The 20,992-nt window shown below is 46.7% G+C and overlaps 1 protein-coding gene across 14 annotated transcripts in view; it reads left to right on the forward strand.

Moving 5' to 3' along the window:
• ZNF618 (zinc finger protein 618) overlaps positions 1 to 20,992 on the forward strand; it is a 204,884-nt gene that overhangs the window by 149,814 nt on the left and 34,078 nt on the right. For 6 of the 14 annotated variants that reach the window (XM_005210569.5, XM_015472703.3, XM_015472704.3 and 3 more), the window contains 3 exons: positions 9,080 to 9,139; positions 9,680 to 9,769; positions 18,924 to 19,163. In XM_005210569.5, coding sequence (XP_005210626.1) covers positions 9,080 to 9,139; positions 9,680 to 9,769; positions 18,924 to 19,163 — 390 coding nt within the window. The remainder of the gene's footprint in view (positions 1 to 9,079; positions 9,140 to 9,679; positions 9,770 to 18,923; positions 19,164 to 20,992) is intronic. The other 8 variants (XM_059889530.1, XM_015472706.3, XM_015472708.3 and 5 more) reach the window with 2 other exon arrangements.

Below are 20,992 nucleotides of genomic sequence, written 5' to 3' on the forward strand. Positions count from 1 at the left end.
CTCTGTTTCCCAGGCCTCTCTTACTACTCAGTGAGAGGAGACCTCCGCTGGCGCTGCTTGTGGCAGTGAGGATTAAGGCAGCTTGTAAAAATATACACACATACATAGATTGAAGGGATGAGGAAGTTTAGCAAAGGAGAATCAAGGAAGCTGGGACAGCGAAGCCAGAGACAAGTCTCAGAGGGTGGGGCCAGGTCCTGGCCCTGGGAAAGTGCTGGATGGACCTCTGAAGAAGGACCTTCCTCCTTCCTCTCCTTTTCTTTACCTCTTAAAACACTCAGGGAACTGGAGATGTGATAGCATCTGTAAAGGGGTTCCATGGTGCCTGTCGTGTGCATGGTAAACATCTGATAAACAGTGACGTTAGTATTCTTGAAGAAAATTATGAGATCCCTCACACTGGAACTGTTGGGAGTTAGACTGTGGGAAAACCCAGATGTAAATCAGACATGCCCCATGACAGACATTCGTAGACCAGGACAGGACAGGGGCATTGGGATCTCTGACCCTCCCCTCCCACTGCTCCAGTTCCATCTAACAGCAGCCCCAGCACAGTACCCCCACTTCATCTGTAGCATCATAATTAGGAAGATTGAGTGTAGACTACATAAGCTGTAGAATCACACAAGCCCAGGTTTGAACGCTGACATCCCCAATTTACTAGCTGCTTACCCACTTTGAAAGTGGCTCAGTTGTGTCTGACTCTTTGTGAACCCATGGACTATAGAGTCCATGGAATTCTCTAGGCTAGAATACTGGAGTGGGTAGCCTTTCCCTTCTCCAGGGGATCTTCCCAACCCAGGGATCGAATCCAGGTCTCTCACATTGCAGGCGGATTCTTTACCAGCTGAGCCACCAGGGAAGCTCAGGAATATTGGAGTCGGTAGCCTATCCCTTGTCCAGCAGTTCTTCCCAACCCAGGAATCGAACTGGGGTCTCCCAGATTCTGCCTGCAATGGGGGACACCTGGGTTCGATCCCTGGGTTAGATCCCTGGGATCAAAGGGAAGATCCCCTGGAGAAGGGAAAGGCTACCCACTCCAGTATTCTGGCCTGGAGCATTCCATGCACCATATAGTCCATGGGGGTCACAAAGAGTCAGACACGACTGAGCAACTTCCACTTTCTTTTACTCCTTCTCAGTGTCCTTTGACTCACGTGTAAGTGGGAACAAGAACATCTGTCTCAGAACTTCCCTGTGGTCCGGTGGTTAAGACTTCATGTTCCAGTGCTCGGGGCGCCATAGTTTAGTCTCTGGCAGGGAGCTATCCCACATGCCTCAGAACCAAGACATTAAACAGAAGCAATGTTGTAACACATTCAGTAAAGACTTTTTTAAAAAAAGAACATCTATTTCTTCTTCAGTGCTGTTGGAGGATGCCCACATCAGGTGTCTAACCCAGCGCCTGGATCATGTTCCGGGCTTAACAAATGAGTGATGTTGCCGAGAGACAGTCGAGAGTTTAGAGCCATCCCAGAGATGAACCCCAGCTCTACACTTAATGCCTGCGTGACATCCTGCGAGTTTTATAATCTCTCTAATCACAGTAGTGACAGTAAAACTCACCTCTCAGGATTGTTGTGCTGATTAGATGAGATTATATTTGTAAAGGAATTAGCATAGTCCTTGACATTGACATGGAAAGCATTAAGTACGTGGTACCTGTTAATTACCCAGAAAGGTACAGAGCAAGCTGAAACTTGTTCTTTGTGTCAGTATCCACATCTGACAGCCAGTTGCTGGGACCTGGGAGGAATTATCACAAATTATATGGAAGAGAAGTACATTGAGAAAACTGAACTGACTTTGGCTCCCAGCTTGACGCTGTGGAACTGAGATGTCTGTGTAAGAGTTACAACTCATGGGCTGCCTTGAGAGATAAGAATCCTGCTTCTTGGGCTTCTGCCACTTTTTGTAGGCTGGCTGATGCTACAGAACCATGATGGTGATGAGCCACAGAATAAGGGGAGCTGGTAGACCTACAGTGCCCTGTGGAGAGACTGGTTCTCGTGGGTAGAGCTCTGTAGGTTAAGAGAAGAGGAGAAGCAGCAGCAGCAGTGCGTGCTGGGAAATACACCTTCCACATCCATGTCAGCTGTGCAAATCAGAGAGCTAGGTACTCGACGAGCAGGAAGCCAGAGCCAGAACAGAGCAGAGGAGTCCTGCCAGAAAGACGGAGCTGGTCTAAGAGGCCCCCTGTGTGTCAGCTTGCTCTTCAGCTGCAGATCTGAAAACTGCTCCCTTGGTGATGGTCTGCCATGATAATGGGATGATCAAGGACAATTCATTCAAGTCTGTTGAGACAGAGTATATCTGGATTTAGACGTTACTTGATTTTTATACCTAGATAAGGAAGCGTCCAGTCCCAAAGAAAGGCAGTGCCAACGAATGTTCAAACTATCGCACAGTCACACTCATCTCACACGCTAGCAAAGTAATGCTCAAAATTCTTCAAGCCAGGCTTCAACAGTACATGAACCAAGAGCTTCCAGATGTTCAAGCTGGATTTAGAAAAGGTAGAGGAACCAGACATCAAATTGCCAACATCCATTGGATCGTCGAAAAAGCAAGAGAGTTCCAGAAAAACATCTATTTCTGCTTTAGAAACTATGTCAAAGCCTTTGTGTGTATCACAACAAACTGTGGAAAATTCTTTAAGAGATGGGAATACCAGACCACCTGACCTGCCTCCTGAGAAATCTGTATGCAGGTCAAGAAGCAACAGTTAGAACTGGACATGGAACAACAGACTGGTTCCAAATCAGGAAAGGAGCACGTCAAGACTGTTGTCAGTATTGTCACCCTGCTTATTTAACTTCTATGCAGAGTACATCATGCAAAATGCCAGGCTGGATGAAGCACAAGCTGGAATCAAGATTGCCAGGAGAAATAACAACAACCTCAGATATGCAGATGACACCACCCTTATGGCAGAAAACAAAGAAGAGCTAAAGAGCCTCTTGATGAAAGTGAAAAAGTTGGCTTAAAACTCAACATTCAAAAAATGAAGATCATGGCATCTGGTCCCATCACTTCATGGTAAATAGATGGGGAAACAATGCAAACAGTGAGAAACTTTATTTGGGGGGGGGGCTCCAAAATCACTGCAGATGGTGACTGCACCCATAAAAATTAAAAGATACTTGTTTCTTGGAAGAAAAGCTATGACCAACCTAGACAGCATGTTAAAAAAGAGACATTACTTTGCCAACAAAGGTCTGTCAAGTCAAGGCTATGGTTTTTCCAGTAGTCATGTTTGGATGTGAGAGTTGGACTATACAGAAAGCTGAGTGCTGAAGAATTGATGCTTTTGAACTGTGGTGTTAAGTCCCTTGGACTGCAAGGAGATCCAACCAGTCCATCCTAAAGGAAATCAGTCCTGAATATTCATTGGAGGGACTGATGCTGAAGCTGAAACTTCAATACTTTGGCCACCTGATGTGAAGAACTGACTCATTTGAAAAGACCCTGATGCTGGGAAAGCTTGAAGGCCGGAGGAGAAGGGGACGAGAGAGGATGAGATGGTTGGATGGCATCACTGACTCGATGGACATGAGTAAGCTCCAGGAGTTGGTGATGGACAGGGAAGCCTGGCGTGCTGCAGTCCATGGGGTTGCAAAGAGTCAGACACCACTGAGTGACTGAACTGAAGGAAGAGTGACTTAAAAAGTTTTTGGTTTTTGTTTTTAAAAAAAAAAACTTGGGAATTATGAAAATTCTGCATGACGAGAAAAGGAATTTAGGAGACCTAGAGGAAGAGTATGCCTCTGAAAGTGATACCAGCGAGCCCGGGAGGAAATCCTACTGGACAGCCACAGTTGAGTATGAGAAAATATGACCTTAGTTCAGTCTGGTTGCCATAACAAACTACCCCAGACCGGCCTACATAATAGAAATTTATTTTTTTTCACAGTTCTGGAGGCTGAAATCTGAAATCAGGGTGAGAGTATGGTTGGGTTCTGGTCCAAGGACCCTCTTTCTGGCTACACTCTCACATGGTGAGAAGAAAAAGAGAGCAAGCTCTCTGGTGTCTCTTGTTAGAAAGATACTAATTCCATCATGAAGGACCCCCTCACCCCCACCCCCTGCCTCCATCCTCATGACCTCATCTAAACCCAATTACTTCCCAAAGGCCCCATCTCCAAATAGCATTGCATTGACATCTATTTTGGAGATAGGGCATCAGCCTCTAAATAAGGGGGCGGGGGCGGGGGGCGGGGGGCGGCAGGAAACAGTTCAGTCCATAACATGACCTGCGTGAGAAAAGAAGCTGCATCATGGAAAAGCAACAAGATGAAAAGGCAAAGAGAGAGGAGTGAGATGAGAAGAATGGGAGAGATAAAGGAAACAGAAGAACAGAATTGGTATGTAATTAAAGCCTTCATTATAGATAGTAAAGAGCAGAATTGGTCTGCAGAGACAGAATTAATGATGTGAAGGACAAACTTGAACAGATGAGCATCGTAAGAGGAAAACATGATAAATACAGAGAATAGGGAACCTGTTCCAGATCATTGGTGTTCCTCTACCAGTGGGCCGGAAGCAATACGCCAAAGACTCAATAGAAGAAACAATTGCTCAGCTAAAGGAAGACCTACGTATGCAGATTCAAAGGCTTGTCATATGTCAGGGAGTCAATATAAAATACCATAACTAAAAGATATTAGTGACTCCTTATGAATGCAGGCACCTGGAGATAAAAAAGCAAGTTATTTTCAAGTGACTCAGTGACTCCAAGGCGGATTTGCCTTGGATTTCCCTACAGTACTAAATACTGAAGTATCATGGGGTATGTTCTAAAGGGGAAAGGTTGCAATCTTAAAAATTTTATATCTAGACAAATTTTTATTTATGTGTAAAGAAAAAAGCAAGGGCTCAAAATCAGGCTGTTTCTCCTGTGAACCCATCTTCAAAAAAAATTACTTGAAGATATACTCCAATGAACTGACTGGTTGAATAGATTTAAGGGCTCAATTATGAGGCATTAATTCATAGTCCCATCACTTCATGGCAAATAGATGGGGAAACAGTGGACACAGTGGCTGACTTTATTTTTCTGGGCTCCAAAATCACTGCAGATGGTGATTGCAGCCATGAAATTAAAAGATGCTTACTCCTTTGAAGGAAAGTTATGACCAACCTAGACAGCAAATTAAAAAGCAGAGACATGACTTTGTCAACAAAGATCCATCTAGTCAAGGCTATGGTTTTTCCAGTGGTCGTGTATGGATGTAAGAGTTGGACTATAACGAAAGCTGAGTGCTGAAGAATTGATGCTCTTGAACTGTGGTGTTGGAGAAGACTCTTGAGAGTCCCTTGGACTGCAAGGAGATCCAACCAGTCCATCCTAAAGGAGATCAGTCCTGGGTGTTCATTGGAAAGACTGATGTTGAAGCTGAAACTCCAATACTTTGGCCACCTGATACGAAGAGCTGACTCATTTGAAATGAGTCAACCTGATGCTGGCAAAGATTGAGGACAGGAGGAGAAGGGGACGACAGAGGATGAGATGGTTGGATGGCATCACTGACTCGATGGACGTGAGTTTGAGTGAACTCCGGGAGTTGGTGATGGACAGGGAGGCCTGGCATGCTGCGATTCATGGGGTTGCAAAGAGTCAGACACGACTGAGCTACTGAACTGAACTGAATTCACAGTACAGGAGGACTTGCGGTGAATACCAAACCCAGGTAAACTAGAAGTAAGTTTAAAATGTTGCAAATCTGATTATAAAATTAAATGAGGAAGACAGAGATTATTCTAAAATATTAAGAATGAACTTTCAAACCCGAGAAGGAACCAGTGAGGGATACGATGAAGTCGGTTAAGCCAGTCCTCATAGTGAGGTCCCCAGACCAGCAGCATCAGCATGTCCTGGAGGCCTGTTAGAAATGTTAACTCAGGCCCGACACCAGACCTGCGAAATCAGAATCTCCAAGGTGGGGCTCAGAAATCTGTTGTAACAGCTTTTCTGCTGCTGCTGCTGCTGGTAAGTCGCTTCAGTCGTGTCCGACTCTGTGCGACCCCATAGACGGCAGCCCACCAGGCTCCCCCGTCCTTGGGATTCTCCAGACAAGAACACTGGAGCGGGTTGCCATTTCCTTCTCCAATGCATGAAAGTGAAAAGTGAAAGTGAAGTCGCTCAGTCATGTCTGACTCTTAGCGACCCCATGGACTGCAGCCCACCAGGCTCCTCTGTCCATGGGATTTTCCAGGCAAGAGTACTGGAGTGGGGTGCCATTGCCTTCTCCGAACAGCTTTTCTAGATGATTCTTATTCAGGCTAAAGTTTGAGAGGTACTGACTTGAACTGTCTTTCTCAATGGTAAGAGATATAAAAATAGCACATCTTGCCTGAATATAAAAATTAGAGAAATGTATCTTTTCTCTAAAAGCAAATGAGACCATCTAAAAGCAATGGAGAATATTGGAAAATGATGGAATACCAGAGAATAATGGAAAGGCAAAGAAAAGGGTTCATACATCAAACAACCAAAAGCTAAGGGAATAAACCAGGAAAAAAAAAAATCATAAAACCAAGTCAATAATAGCAATGAAAGCAGATGTCATAATTTCCTTTATTAGAAGACAGAGATTCTCTGGTTAATTTAAAGTAATCCATGGAAGTCCAGTCGTTAAGATTCGATGCTTTCACTGCTAGGGCCTGGTCTCAATCCCTGGTCAGAGAACTAAGATCCTGCAAGCCACATGGTGCAATCAAAAAAAAACCCCAACATCCAGTTGTTACTAGTGTATTAGAGACATAACTAGTTAATTCCTTATTTTTTACACTTCTCTTTCCCAGGGAGCACTTCCCTACTGTCTTAACTAAACTGAATTCCCTGCTAGCGTTTCCATAGCACTGTTCTCCTTAAGAACACCTGTTGTGCTTCAAATTTTAAATTTGTTTGTGTCATTATTTGTATTTCCTTTCTCTATTTCTAGACTGTCATGACTGTTTTTGCTCAACATTTTGTACCAGCATTTAGCAGAATACATGTTTGATAAATGAAAGTACAAAAAATTTTAGGATAATGGCTTTAGACACATGTGAACAAGTAGCAGGAAGAATCTAACACAGTCATTATCAACAATTAATAATACTAATGTGAATACCAGGCAAACTAACAAAACAATGTAATTAAAAGTTAGAGCAGTAGTTCTTAACTTTCCCATACTTGAGGATTCTCTGTAGGACCTGTTAAAACAGTTTGCCGGATCCCATACCTAGGATTTTTCTTTTAGAAAATCAAAAAGTCCCAAGGATTTGCATTCCTAACAGGTTCTCAGGTGATGCTGAGGGACCACCATCATTTGAGAAGCAGTGTTAGAAAATAGAGCTTCCCCCGTGGCTCAACGGAGAAGGCGATGGCACCCCACTCCAGTACTCTTGCCTGGAAAATCCCATGGACAGAGGAGCCTGGAAGGCTGCAGTTCATGGGGTCGCTAGGAGTCGGACACGACTGAGCGACTTCACTGTCACCTTTCACTGTCATGCATTGGAGAAGGAAATGGCAACCCGCTCCAGTGTTCTTGCCTGGAGAATCCCAGGGACGGGGGAGCCTGGTGGGCTGCCATCTATGGGGTTGCACAGAGTCGGACACGACTGAAGCGACTTAGCAGCAGCAGTGTGGCTCAAAGGTAAAGAATCCACCTGCCAAGGCGGGGACTCAGGTTCAATCCCTGGGTCGGGAAGATCCCCTGGAGAAGGAAATGGCAACCCACTCCAGTATTCTTGCCTGGGAAATCCCATGGACAGAGGAGCCTGGTGGGCTACAGTCCATTAGGTCACGAAAGAGTCGGACATGACTTAGTGACTAAGCAGCAGCAGCAGTGTTAGAAAATTGTGTGATATTAATAAAGGATCCGGTTCACAGTGGAGGTTTTGATCTTATGAGCCTGTCTGCATCAAACAACATTATATCTAATATACAAAATAATTTTAGAAACACAATCAAATGGAAAAATTGATCACAACACTTAGTCTTTGACAGAGCGAGAAGAGAAACAAGATTATATAGAGTCTGAATAAGACAATTAATAACAGTTGATCTAACAACTTAAAAGCCTACAAAGAGCAAATAATATATCTTTCCCAGTGTTGGTGATTCAGTTACAAAAATTATTTAGCTACTAAAATTTTTAAAGCTTCTGTATGCCAAGAAAAAAATGTAAACAGACTAAGAAACCAATGAAGAAAAAATACATGTAACTTATAGAACAAAATGTTGATGTCCTTAATCTATAGAGTTCTTAGCGATTTTAACAAGGTAAACATGCCTATAGAAACATTGACTGTAAATTCAAATAGGAAAGCCAAAGAAGAAAAACCGTAGTTCATTAATCCTGAAAAATAGCTTCCTGAGAACTCAGAGAAATGGAAAATAAAATCAGCAGTGCAATATATTTCTCCCTCTCAGGCACACTAAGAAGATGATAGTACTTAACTCTGGAAACAGTCATTTTCATATTTTTCTTATGGGGATGAAAATTGACCCAACCTTTCAATAAGTAGTTGGTGCTTTGGTGATCAAAAGCCTTAAAAACACACACCCTTAATTTATCCTGAAGAAGTATTGTGCACAGATTATGAGGGATAATCTTTATTTTGCAGTGATGTGCAAAAATAATGAGCAGATATGCAAAAATTTCTACGAGGATGGAGATCGCAGCATTTTTTTTATAAGGAAGGAATTTTGAAACAATCTCAGTGTCCTCTGGCTTAGGAGACTGGCTCAGCAAATTTCAAAGTCCAGTGGGAACCAGGCAGCCAATAAATGTAATGGAGATCAATGCTTATTGATTTGAGCAAGATGTCCACAAAATATTGTCCATTGAATGTGCCAGGTTACCAAGAGCATATAGATCAGGGCCGGTTAATTCAAGGCCCGTAGAAGACTGACGGCTGATGTCACTGAGAGATGAGATGGGAGTGAGAGGCCGGATCTAGGGCAAGTGGCCAGGTGAACGCTCCACCCCATGGGGTACCTGCTACTTTGGGGGATTATAGATGATTGAAGTTTCTCTTATATTTAAAATTTTGTATTTGTATTTATCAGTATTTTATAATTTTCCCCCAGTGAACAATATTACATCAGAAATTTTTAAGAAGAAAGAAGTTAGGCAGTGCCAAAAGAGAGGTAAAGATGAAGTCCGGTGGGACCCGAGAGGAAGAGGTGACCCCTTCTGCCAGGGGGTGGGGGGTGTTTGGGGGCAGGGAACGTCCTGGAGATGAGGGGGCCCAGGTGTGGCTGTTGCAGAGGGCAAGGCTTGAACAGGGGGTGATGAAGAAGGTTAGCACTGGAGGACAGTCAGTTCACCACACATTTCCTGAGCACTGGGGTCTGGGGGTGGAGCAATGGAGGAGGACAGCGTGTGCCAGGTACTGTTCTAAGCATGTGACACACAAATTTAATCCTCACAGCAACCCTATAAGGTGGGCCTATTGTTATCCCCATTTTGCAGATAGGAAAACTGAGGCTCAGAGAGGTTAAGAGATTTGCCTAAAGTTGCACAGCTTGAAATAGAGGAATTGGGATTTGAACCCAGGCAGTCTGACTCAAAGGGGCTGCTGATTCTACCTGGTGGTCCCAGAATGAGGAGTCTGGGGGGAGGGAGCACACTGCTGCTTCTGGATGGGAACCAGGCACCCATTCCCACACTTCTCTCTTCTTGGACAGAAACCGGCAATTACACCTGTGAATTCTGCGGAAAACAGTACAAGTACTACACGCCCTACCAGGAGCACGTGGCCTTACACGCCCCCATCAGTGAGTACCTTCTCTGCTTGGGGGAGGGGCGAGCCAGCCACAGGCTGAGGCTCTGGAGTTTTGCCAGGGGAGGGCGAAAGCAAGGATCAACTTGTGCTGGTGGGCCAGTCTCTCGGTATCCGGGTCCGACCTGGAGCCACCTGCCTGCAGGAGCTGGAAAAGTCCCACCCTTAAGCTAGGAAAGCCTGAGACCTCTCCCGAAGGTCTCAGAGGCCTGGGGCCCACGGGGATCTGGGCTGCGGAAGGGTGGGCATCACTTGCCCGAGTCCTCAGGGGCCTTGTCCTCACCTCGTGTGTGTTGTTCAGTTGCTAAGTCGTGTCCGACTCTCTGCACCCCATGAACTGCAGCACGCGGGCTTCCCTGTCCTTCACTTTCTCCCGGAGTTTGCTCACACTCATGTCCCTTGAGTCAGTGATGCCATCTTCTAAGCACCGGCACATCATGTGGTTCCTGAGTCCCCACCCCTGAAGCCAGCACCTTCAGTCTGAACCAATGCAGGGCCTAAATGCAGGCTAGAGCATGGTTGGCCAGATGAGACAGCTTTGTCCTTGGAGGTAGGAAGGGTGTGAAGTCAGAAGGAGTGCCAGGCCAGGCCTCAGAAGCCCCGGGTATCAGTTCCAGTGGGGTCACAGGCTTGTGTGTGGCCTTGGGCAGGCCCCATCCTGCCTCTGGCCCCCAATCCCCACCTCCTCCCCTGGCCTGGAAGAGAAAGTGTTCTAAGGACCCCTACCACAGGGACATCCTGGCTTTCCATTCCGATTTGCCAGCTTCCTTACTGGGTGTCAGAGGTGCTATATCCTTAGATCCCTAAGTAGATGAGCCCTCAGTTCTCAACCAGAGTCCTGATAGGGTGGGGCTTAACCAGAATTGCAGGGCAGTAGGGGGGAATGTTTACGAGGTCTTTGGGAGTATCTCTGCTTTTGTTTGTCCCAACAGAGCTGTGGGGATCTCCCTCCACAGTCAGTGGGTGGAAAGATTTCAGGAAGGGGGAGGGATTGTGCAAGGTCATCAGGGTTCAAGGTGTCTACAGTGTGGGAGGCCCGACCCTCCTTGAGCCCTGATATTGGCACAGGCACGTGACCCCTTGAGGGCCTTCAGGTGGGCAGGGAGAGGTGTTCAGAGCCCCTGAAGGTGGTGGAGCCAGCTTCCCTAAGATTCTTGTCTTGCTTGGCCCCTGACTGCTGCGTGACCTTTGAGTCTGTCACTTCCCTTCTCTGCGCTCAAGTTTCCCTGCTGTGGGAGCTCTCAAGGTCTCTTCAGCCCAGGAGCCTGGGTTCAAGTCATCTCTTCCTTAGGGAGACCCTCAGGCAGGCGTCTGCAGTGGCCCAACTAGAGGAACATGTCCCACCACCCGGGCTAAGGATGTGTGGGTTGCCTGGCAAGGTCCTGCGAGTGGGGGAGAGAGGACCCAGTTTCCGCTTGATGGGCACTGACCCATCCATTTTGCCCATTTGTGTTGCTGCTGCTGAGACATCAGGGCTGTGGCTTGAGCGCCACCACTCAGAGCCTTCTGAGGTCCCCGCTTTCCATGGGCGGGGAAAGGGGCCGCTGTCCACGGATGCCTGCTTACCTGCGCTCTCCTGGGCGCACTTACAGTTACTCACCCAAAGTGCACTTACGGTGCTGGTAGTTACAAAGCCAGTCTGCCCCTTGGGTGTCAGCCTTTGGAGGACCCTGTTTCTTCTCTTTCCCCCAAATGACTCTTGGAACAAGTTGAATAAGATCATGGAGTTAATAAGAAGAAGGACTTGGCTTTGAGCCCTGACAAGCAACCTCCAGGCCCATACTTGTAACTAGGAAGTTCCTCTGCATCACGTGTCGGGTGGTACGATGGGAACGGGTACTTCATCTGTTCCCTGATTCTTTTCCCCCGAACATCCAGGTACTTCTCTCCTGAAGGGCTGTCCTCTCTTTCTCCGTTCCTCATTTTGTTGTTCTGTCCATTGTGGACTCTCTCTGTCTTTCTGCATCTGTTTGTTGAATGCATCTCTTTATTGCTGAAGTCCAGAGACTCTAGGATCATCTGTGTTTAAAATACAGAGTGAGAGATTTAGGCTAAATGCAACAGAGGACTAATTCTTAAATCTGACCAAGAAGTAGCCCCTCCAGTGGCCTTTGGATCTAGTGATTTGTATGTCCATAGGTTCTGTGTGGAATTGGAGGCTGTACTTGATGGCTTCATCAAGGGTAACCAGGGCCAGGCCTTGAGAGCCCCTGGGTCTGGTGAGGGCATCCAGAGGGATGTTGGCTGACTGTGGGTGGAAGAAGATTCATACATGTTGTTATATCAGTTCTTTTTTTTTTTTTACTTCTTAGCAATATTCTGTTGTATGAAAATACCAGTTTGTTTAGCCATTTGTTTGTTCATTTGAGTTGTTTCCAGCTTTGGACAATTACGAATAAAGCTGCTATGGAAATGCTTGTACCAGGCTTTCCGTGGACATATGTGTTCATTTCTCTTGGATAAATTCCAGTGAGTAGAATTGACAGGTCATAGGGGAGAGCGTGTTTACCTTTTTAAAAACTGACAAACCATTTCCCAAGATGGCTATAGCACCTTACACTCCCACCAGCCGTGGATGGGAGTTCCACTTGCTACGAATTCTTGCCAACATTCGGTGGTAGGAAGCAATTTAATTCGAGCTAGTCTGGTGAGTGTGTAGTGGTATTTCACCATGGTGTTAATTTGTGTTTTCTTGATGACTAATGATGTTGAGCGCTTTTTCATTTGCGTGTTGGCCATTTGTATATTTTACTTTGGGAACCGTTGCAGTCTTTTGACCATTTTTTTGGTTGGGTTGTTTTTATTGTTAAATTATGCCAGTTCTTTTTTTTTTTTTTACCATGCCACACACTCCATGGCATGTGGGATCTTAGTTCCACTGAGGGATTGAACCCATGCCCCCTACATTGGAAGCTGGAAGTCTTAACTATTGGACCAGCAAGGAGGTCCCTAGGAGTTCTTTATATATTCTAGATCCAGGTTCTTTACCACATATATATATATGTATATTTTGTTGTTCCGTCACTCAGTCGTGTCTGACTCTGTGTCCCATGGACTGCAGTATGCCAGGCTTCCCTGCCCTTCACCATCTCCTGGAACTTGCTCAAACTCATGTTGATTGAGTCAGTGATGCCATCCAACCATCTCGTCCTCTGTCATCTCCTTCTCCTCCCGCCTTCAATCTTTCCCAGCATCAGGGTCTTTTGTAATGAATTGGCTCTTTGCATCAGGTGACCAAAGTATTGGAAATTCAGCTTGAGCTTCAGTCCTTCCAGTGAATATTCAGGGTTGATTTCTTTTAGGATTGACTCATTTGATCTCCTTGCAGTCCAAGGGACTCTCAAGACTCTCCTTCAACACCACAGTTCAAAAGCATTGGTTCTTTGGCTCTCAGCCTTTATGTTCCAGCTCTCACATCCATACATGACCACTGGAAAAGCTGAAGCTTTGAGTATATATACATAATGAACATTTGCTGTTAGTCTTTGGTGTGACTGTTGATTTTCATTCAGTGTCTTTTGATGAGCAGCTGTTTTTCATTTTTAATGATCTAATTTATCAATTTTTTATGACCAGTGTTTTCTCAGTTCTGCTCAGGATATCCTTGTCTACCTTGGTAGTGAAGATATTCTCCTTTATTATATTTTAGAAGCTTTCTACTATCAACTTCTGCATTTTAGTCTCTGATCCATTTCAAGTTAATTTTTGTGAATGATGAGAGATATGATTTGAGATTCACTTTGTACCATATGGATATCTGGTTGTTTCAACACCATTTGTTGAAAAGAGTGTCCTTTATATATTACATAACATTGGGACCTTTGTTGAAAATCAGTTTAATACATGAGTAAGTGTGAGTTTATTTCTGTTCCATTGAGCTGTTTGGCTGTGTTTATGCCAACATGGTCTTATTTACTCTAAGTCTTAGATCAGGTGCTTCCAGTTTTTCAACTTTGTGTATTTTTAAGAAACAAGGAACTTTGCCTTGCAATATAAATATTAGTCTTCTAGCCAATTGCTACAACAAAATTACCTCTTGGATTTTGTTTAGGATTATGCTGAATCTGTGGACCAATCTGGGGAGAATAGACCTCATAATATTCGATCTTCCAGTTCATGAACATAGTGTGTCTCTGCATTGGTTTAGGTCTGTTTAAATTTCTCTTAGCAATAATTTATATTTTCAGAGTAGAGGTCTTGCACATATTTCATTAAGTTATATCTAAGTTTTTTATGGTTTTTTCTATGCTACTGTGGTTTTTTTTATTTTCAGTTTTGTTGCTATTACATACAATTAATTTCTATATATTGAATTTGTATCCTACAATTTTGTTAACTTTGCCTACTAGTTCTGTTAGCTTTTTTGTAAATTTCTTGAAATTTTTCTTGTACATACTCATGTCATCTACTAATAAAGACTGCTGTACATCTTTTTTTCTAATCTGTATTCCTTTTATTATTCTTTCCTATTATGCTGATTAGGACCTTCCAGTTAGCTGTTGAATAAATGAAATGAGTGTATGTCTTTGCCTGGTTCCTAATCATAGGGTTCAGGTTTTCATCATTGAATCTGATCATTTTCATCATTAAGCACTGTATTAGCTGAAATAGGTTTTCATAGATACCTCTTTATCTGTTAAGAAAGTTACCTTCTATTTCTAGTTTATGAAAGTTTTTGTCATAAATTGGTGTTACGTGTTTTTTCTACATCTGTTGAGCTGATTCTATGATTCTTATTTTTTATTCTGATAATGTGGTCAATTACATGGATTGATTTTTTTTTAAGTTATCATGCCTTTTCTTTATTAAAATACATTGATTATCAGAAAACCATGGAATGAACTAAAAAACATTACAGAATTGGAATGCTGCTTCTCCAGAAGAATGACTTCTGTTTTTAAGCTTCTTTTTCTTGGAAAGGCATCTAAACTACTCTGAGACCTAGGGTAGTTTGTAGAGTTAGTCTGTTATCAAGCATGTGTTTTCTGATTACTTCTATCTAAAATTCCCTAGGGTTGTACCTGGCTTTTACTGTCATTGCCAACACTGACCCTTCAACGGTGGGAAACTGCAGTTCTAGGATTAGGAGAGTGCCCCAGATTCAGTCACTGGTCCATTAATCATGGTCATAATCAAGAAAGTAAATATTTCTGGTGTTTTGAAGATACCAGAGGTGTTAATATGTCATCATCCAATAAAGTACCTTATTTAAAGGAAGTAATTTGTTCTGTGTACGCGTCCATGAAACCATCACCACAGTCAAGATGGTGGACATGCCCATCACCCCCGGAAGTTCCCTCGTGCCCTCTTATATAGCCCCTCACTCACCTCTTCTCTCTTTCCAGGCAAGCAGTGCTCTGCTTCCGCCCACCCCCGGAAGTTCCCTCGTGCCCTCTTATAGCCCCTCATTCACCTCTTCTCTCTTTCCGGGCAAGCAGTGCTCTGCTTCCGCCCATCACCCCCGGAAGTTCCCTCGTGCCCTCTTATAGCCCCTCACTCACCTCTTCTCTCTTTCCGGCAAGCGCTGCTCTGCTTCCTGTTACTACAGATAAGGTTACACGTGTTCTGCAGTGGTGGCTTAGTCGCTCAGTTGCGTCCAGCTCTTGCGACCCCATGGGCTGTTGCCTGTCCATGGGATTTTTCCAGGCAAGAATACTGGAGTGGGTTGCCATTTCCTTCCAGGGGATCTTCCCGACCCAGGGATCGAACCCTTGTCTCTTACATCTCCTGCATTGCAGGTGGATTCTTTTACCAACTGAGCCACCAGGGAAGACGGCCCATAACATTTTCTAGAATCTTGCAAATATGGAATCTTTTCTACTATGTGTGGTGGGGTCTGGCTTCTTTTGTTTAAAGATTCATCCATGTTTAAATGTATCAGTAGTTCATTCCTTTTGATTGAGAAATAGCAGTGCTCCGTTGTCTAGATACGGATACCATGTTGCCTTCATCTGTTTATTTATGAATTGACATTTAGCTTGTTTCCAGTTTGGAGCTAATACAATTAAAGCTGCTGTGAATGTATCTTACTATGGACAAATGCTTTCATTTCTCTTGTATAAGTACCTAGTCTGGATCATATGATAGGTGTATGTTTAACTTTTAAGAAACAGTCAGACACTGTGCCATTTTGCATTTCAACCAGCAGTGTACTTTACTTCTCTTGTAATCAGTTCAGTTCAGTATCTCCGTCATGTCCGACTGTGACCCCATGGACTGCAGCACGCTAGGCTTCCCTGTTCATCACCAACTCCCAGAGCTTGCTCAGACTCATGTCCATTGAGTCGGTGATGCCATCTAACCATCTCATCTCATCACTCTTGTAATGTCCTTGTCTTGATTGGGTTTTAGAGTAATGCTGGCCTCATAAAGTGAGTTGGGAAGAGCATTCCCTGAGTATAGTGTCAATTAGGTTAAGTTGGTTAATAATGTTGTTCAAATCTCTTAGTTTGGCACTTCCTGTGTGTCAGGGAATGAGCCCTGGTTGGGCCAAACTGGTGGAGTCCCTCCCTCACAGAACATACAGGATAATAATCGGGGGAAGAGACATTGGTTGAAAGATCACACCATGTGTCTCCATTGGTGGTGGTCAGATCTTAGAAGGGAAGAGGAGAGGGGGACTGAAAGATACATGACCAAATAGGGCATGAGGGAGGGCTTCCAACGGAAGTGATGTTTAGGTGGAGCTATGTAGGACCAGAAGTAGTGATCCAGGCAGAAACGAGGGAAGAACATTCTAGGCAGAGGGAACAGCATAAGCAAAGGCCATGAAGCTTGGAAGATTGAGGGGGCAGGAAGTGGGCAGGTCCCAGGCCAAAGCAAGCAGGTGATGCCCTAGGGTTCATTGTAGCAAGTGTTTCTGGGTGTCGTGAGCTCCCTGCTTCAGGGGAGCAGGGGCGCTCGCACATGGATGCCAGGGTTTTGACAGCAAGATCGAAGACCATGAGATCTGACCCAGAGGGTCTCCTAGAAACCATTCTGCATGTGGAGATGGGGCCTAAGACGGGAAGCAGTGTGCTCTGCTCTTTGCTCAAGAATTCTCTGTCCCTTGCGCAAAGGTGCCCAGAGTATGTGTTAGTGCCTAAGGGGACCACATGGTCTTGCTCAAAGGCTTCCGTGGGAAGCTGGCAGCATTGGGCCCCGTCCCATCTTGGCCCTGACTTTCTGTGTGGCCCTAAACTTATTAACCATTCTGGGCCTTGATTTCTTTAATCCTAAAAAAATATCGTTAATACCTGTTTACATTTGAAGAGTAGTTTATTCAAGGTGCTTCTGTGACTTGTGTGGATTCTCATTAAATCCCCGTGAGGTTGGTAGTGCAGAAATGGGTGTCCCACTTTTATCGGTGGAGTTGAGGTAGGGAAACTGAGGCCAAGACCACGGAGGTCAGAGGTGACTGACCTGAAATTCAAAGGTGGGCTGGGCTCACAGCACACTCAGTGCTGGTTCCATTATAGAGAACCACGAGCTGTGGTCCCCAAACTGTGCTTCAGGGAGGTGGGGGAGAAATCAGAGATGGGACACTGGACATCTCCCTCAAGGTTTGATGTGTAGATTTATTCTGTAGCCAAAAAAAAAAATTGGGAAGTGTGAGATGAGCCGCCTTCCAGTTGGATTCAGGGCCTTCAAGTTCCTTTTCTCTGGAAGGAAAGGAGGAAAGAGAGGACCTATGTAGGTGTCCTTCCCCACTTGCCCCTCTCCAGGTCCTGATTGAGAAAGTTAAGAATCCAGACGTGGGGCAGGGGCTTGGGGAGAGAGTAGTGGAGGACAATCGTGTTCTCCACAGTCTAAGCCTGGGGGGTTTCTTTCCGAGTTCAGGGGGGCAGGTGAGTTCTTGCTTAGGGGCCATGACTGAAGGACTCCCCACCCGCAGCTCTTGGCATCCGGCCACTGCTGTGCTCGGAAGGCAGTGACTCCGCAAAGGGATGGGGGGCAGCCTGAGTCCTGTGAGCGACCTCAGGGCCTTGAGTCCTGTGCAGCCTTGAACCTAGCCCTGCCTCCTGCTTCTCCAGACCTGCGCTTCACCTCCGGCCAGGGATGGGCAGAGGTGGAGGAACAGAGAGTGCCCATTTGCTCTTTGGCAGTGAAAGCAGCGAGCGCAGCATCTGTGCCCAGGGTGGGCACTGCCCTGGGAGCGGGGGTAAGGAGGCCTCTCCTCTCCCCTGAGGCAGGCTGCAGGGCAGGGTCCTTCTCAGGCCCCAGCCAGGCTCTGTGGCAAGGTGGTGCCCTCGAGATGTTCCCACTGCTGTGGGCCCTGTGGCCCCGGTCAGCCCCAGAGGGGTCCCTTCTCTTGCCGCCTGACCTGCTCTCACCTCAGCGACAGTTGCAGTGGACTAAAGCCACTGCCTCCCCTCTTGGTTTGGAGGTGGCACTGTGGTCGCATTCGGGGCTTGCCAGCGCTAGTAACCATGTCTCCGGACCGTGTGAAGGAGGCAGACTGCTGCCACCCGAGACCACCAGAGCTGGAGACCACCTGAGGATCAGCCCCCCAACACACCCCTGCCCTCAGTAAGCCCAGCTTCTGCAAAGGATGCCAGCCAGGGAGGTAGGGGATCTGGGAATCGGCGACACAAGCTGCCCTTCAAGGAGCTGCTGCACTTAAGCATCGGTCGTCGGGTTGAGCACTGACCCCTGAGAGCACCCACCCCAGGCAGTGTCCAGGAGCACCACCAACCCCTGCCCCTGAGACCACGGGGCGACAGCCGCCCCCTGCTCGTCCCTTCTCCCAGCCCCGCCCCAGCCAGCCGGCCCTCCTAGCCTCTGCCTCTGTTGTCTGCTGTATCTGCTGAGCCAGCCTGCCTTAGGAAGAAAAGAGGCTTAGGGACCTACATTTTAGAAAGTGCATTTGACCCTGGGTTGACTCATCCATGCCCCAAGCATGGGTCCCAGAGTGAGTTCTTAGACACTCAGAGCCTGGACTGTTCAAGGGTTACGGATGACCCACCCTGTGGACTGGTCAGTGGCCTCCAGGTAATGGTGAGTGTAAGCTGGCGATCAGGTTTTGCTCAGGGAGAAGCTGGAGAAGGTTCTAGACTCCCAGACTTTCTTGGGCTCCAGGTGGTAGCCAGAGAGGAGTTTCGACCCTCGAGCGTAGGGGTCTGTGGCCCAGCTCCAAGGGCCCTCGGCAACTGAGAGCGTGACCCTCTCAGGTACCGCCCCCGGGTGGGAGCCACCGGACGATCCAGACACAGGCTCTGAGTGTTCGCATCCAGAGGTCTCCCCGTCTCCACGCTTCGTGGCAGCGAAGACCCAGACGAACCAGTCGGGGAAAAAGGCTCCGGCCTCCGTGGTCCGATGCTCCACCCTCTTACACCGCACCCCTCCAGCCACCCAAACCCAGACGTTCCGCACTCCAAACTCGGGATCTCCAGCAAGCAAGGCGACCGCAGGTACCAATGGCCTCTGTTCCCTTCACGCTGCCTCCGCTCCCCGCCCCTCTCCCCCGGCCTGCCACAGCTGTGCCCGCGGTCATTGTTCCCTTGCAAGAGCGAGGGTGGAGGGCCCGTGGCTCTCTGGGACGGATCTGGGTCCCTGCTCTGCCTCCTGCCGGCTCTGTGATTCTGACGAGCCACCTAGCCTCTCTGAGTCTGGGTTTCCTTACCCTAAGTCAGAGGGTTGTACAAGATGGTTTGCAAACGAATTTTTTTAAGCAGGAGAGTGTTTTTTCGTAAGTCATGGCCTACGGGGTTTTAAATTTTTTTTAATTATTTGCTAACTTTTGTACGTTAGATGTTCTTGTGAAACTTGATTTCTCACTGACATGGAAAAGTCAGATCTGGCAGTCCTGGGCTCACTTTCCTGCAGGGCAGCCAGTTGCCTTGAGGCTGAGTCCCAGAGCGCGTGCTCTCCAGTTTTCCACAGTCCCCACCACTCCCTCCCGCCTCCCCAGCACAATGGCCATGTGGCAGGCGCCATTTCTCGTTGTGATCATGCTGTTGTCTGTCTCGCATCCCGCCCAGTTCATCCATTTACCTCACCTGCCTGGAACTCCTTGGCATGAGTTTGCACCTCCTCCCCCATCTTTCAGAAAACCCAATTGAAAGACTCATTTCTCTGAAGAGCTGCTCTGCATGAGGAAGAGTGGTTCACTGGGAGCTCTGCTCTCCTGGCCTCTCTCTACCGGGTACTACTCGTGAAACCCCTCTCTGAATCATAGCCTAGCAGGAAGCCAATGGATGTCTGCTCCAGTGTTGTCTGAGTCTATGCAGGAAGGGCTCAGACTGCAGAAGGGTGAGCAGGCAGTGAATGGCACACCCCAACCGTTTCTTACCAGTCATCAGGGAAAACTGCTGAGACACATTGTATCCTGAGAACCGGGAATCCTGATTCATGCCTGGATGGAAGGAGCCTTGGGCCGCCTGCCTAGATATGTGGCATGTAGGATGGAGTGGTGACATAGTCCTTCTGGGACTTCGGGCCTTTCAGGTCACCCATGAAATGTACAAGCAAGTAAATGGAGAGCTCGCTTACATGAGTCAGGAGGCTGGACCGGAGACAGCCGAGGAATGAGCTGTGCTGCTCTATTCTGGTTCAGAGGGCTAATCAGGAGCAAGGATGTGGTTCTTAAAAATGTACATCTCCACATTGGCAGGTGGGTTCTTTACCATTAGCACCACCTGGGGAGCCCCCCGCCCCCCGCAAATTTTGAAGCTATGCTTATGTGCTTACATCTCCCGAAAGGAGAGTAAGTAATCAGCCTTGAAGGTAATGGTTTTCAGGTACTGTGTAGAGAAGAGCTGGGGTTTGGCAGCAGTAGTCATAAATGAGTTAAACAGGCTGGTCATCACAGACTTACTAGTGGTAGATACCAGCTCAACTAAGGATCATGGCTTTCATATCTTGCTTTTACTCTTGATCTTGTGGCTGGGAGTTTTTGTACCTGCAGTTTCTGCAGAGAACTGCCTATAGGCTTTGTGTGGTTTGTGGCAGCTCTTGGAACCCAGTGTCACCATGGAAGCTTCCAGCGAGCCATGGGGATTGCCTCTGGCTGCCTTTATGTGACGTACAAGACTTGTGGTGGGTGTCACACGTGGGTTACCAGCTGCACAGGACGTGAGCTACAGCCCGGCATGTTGAAGCTGGAAGTGACCACTGCAACTCTCATGCTAGAACAAGACAGGTGGCCCCTCCCATGCCTGTGTGTGTACCTGCGTGGGGATGTCCCCTGCAAAAGCACTCAGTGGTTTCCAGGCATAGGTGCCCATAGCAGGAATAGCTG

Source organism: Bos taurus, chromosome 8 (genome assembly GCF_002263795.3).
Source record: "Bos taurus isolate L1 Dominette 01449 registration number 42190680 breed Hereford chromosome 8, ARS-UCD2.0, whole genome shotgun sequence".
NCBI lineage: Eukaryota > Metazoa > Chordata > Mammalia > Artiodactyla > Bovidae > Bos > Bos taurus.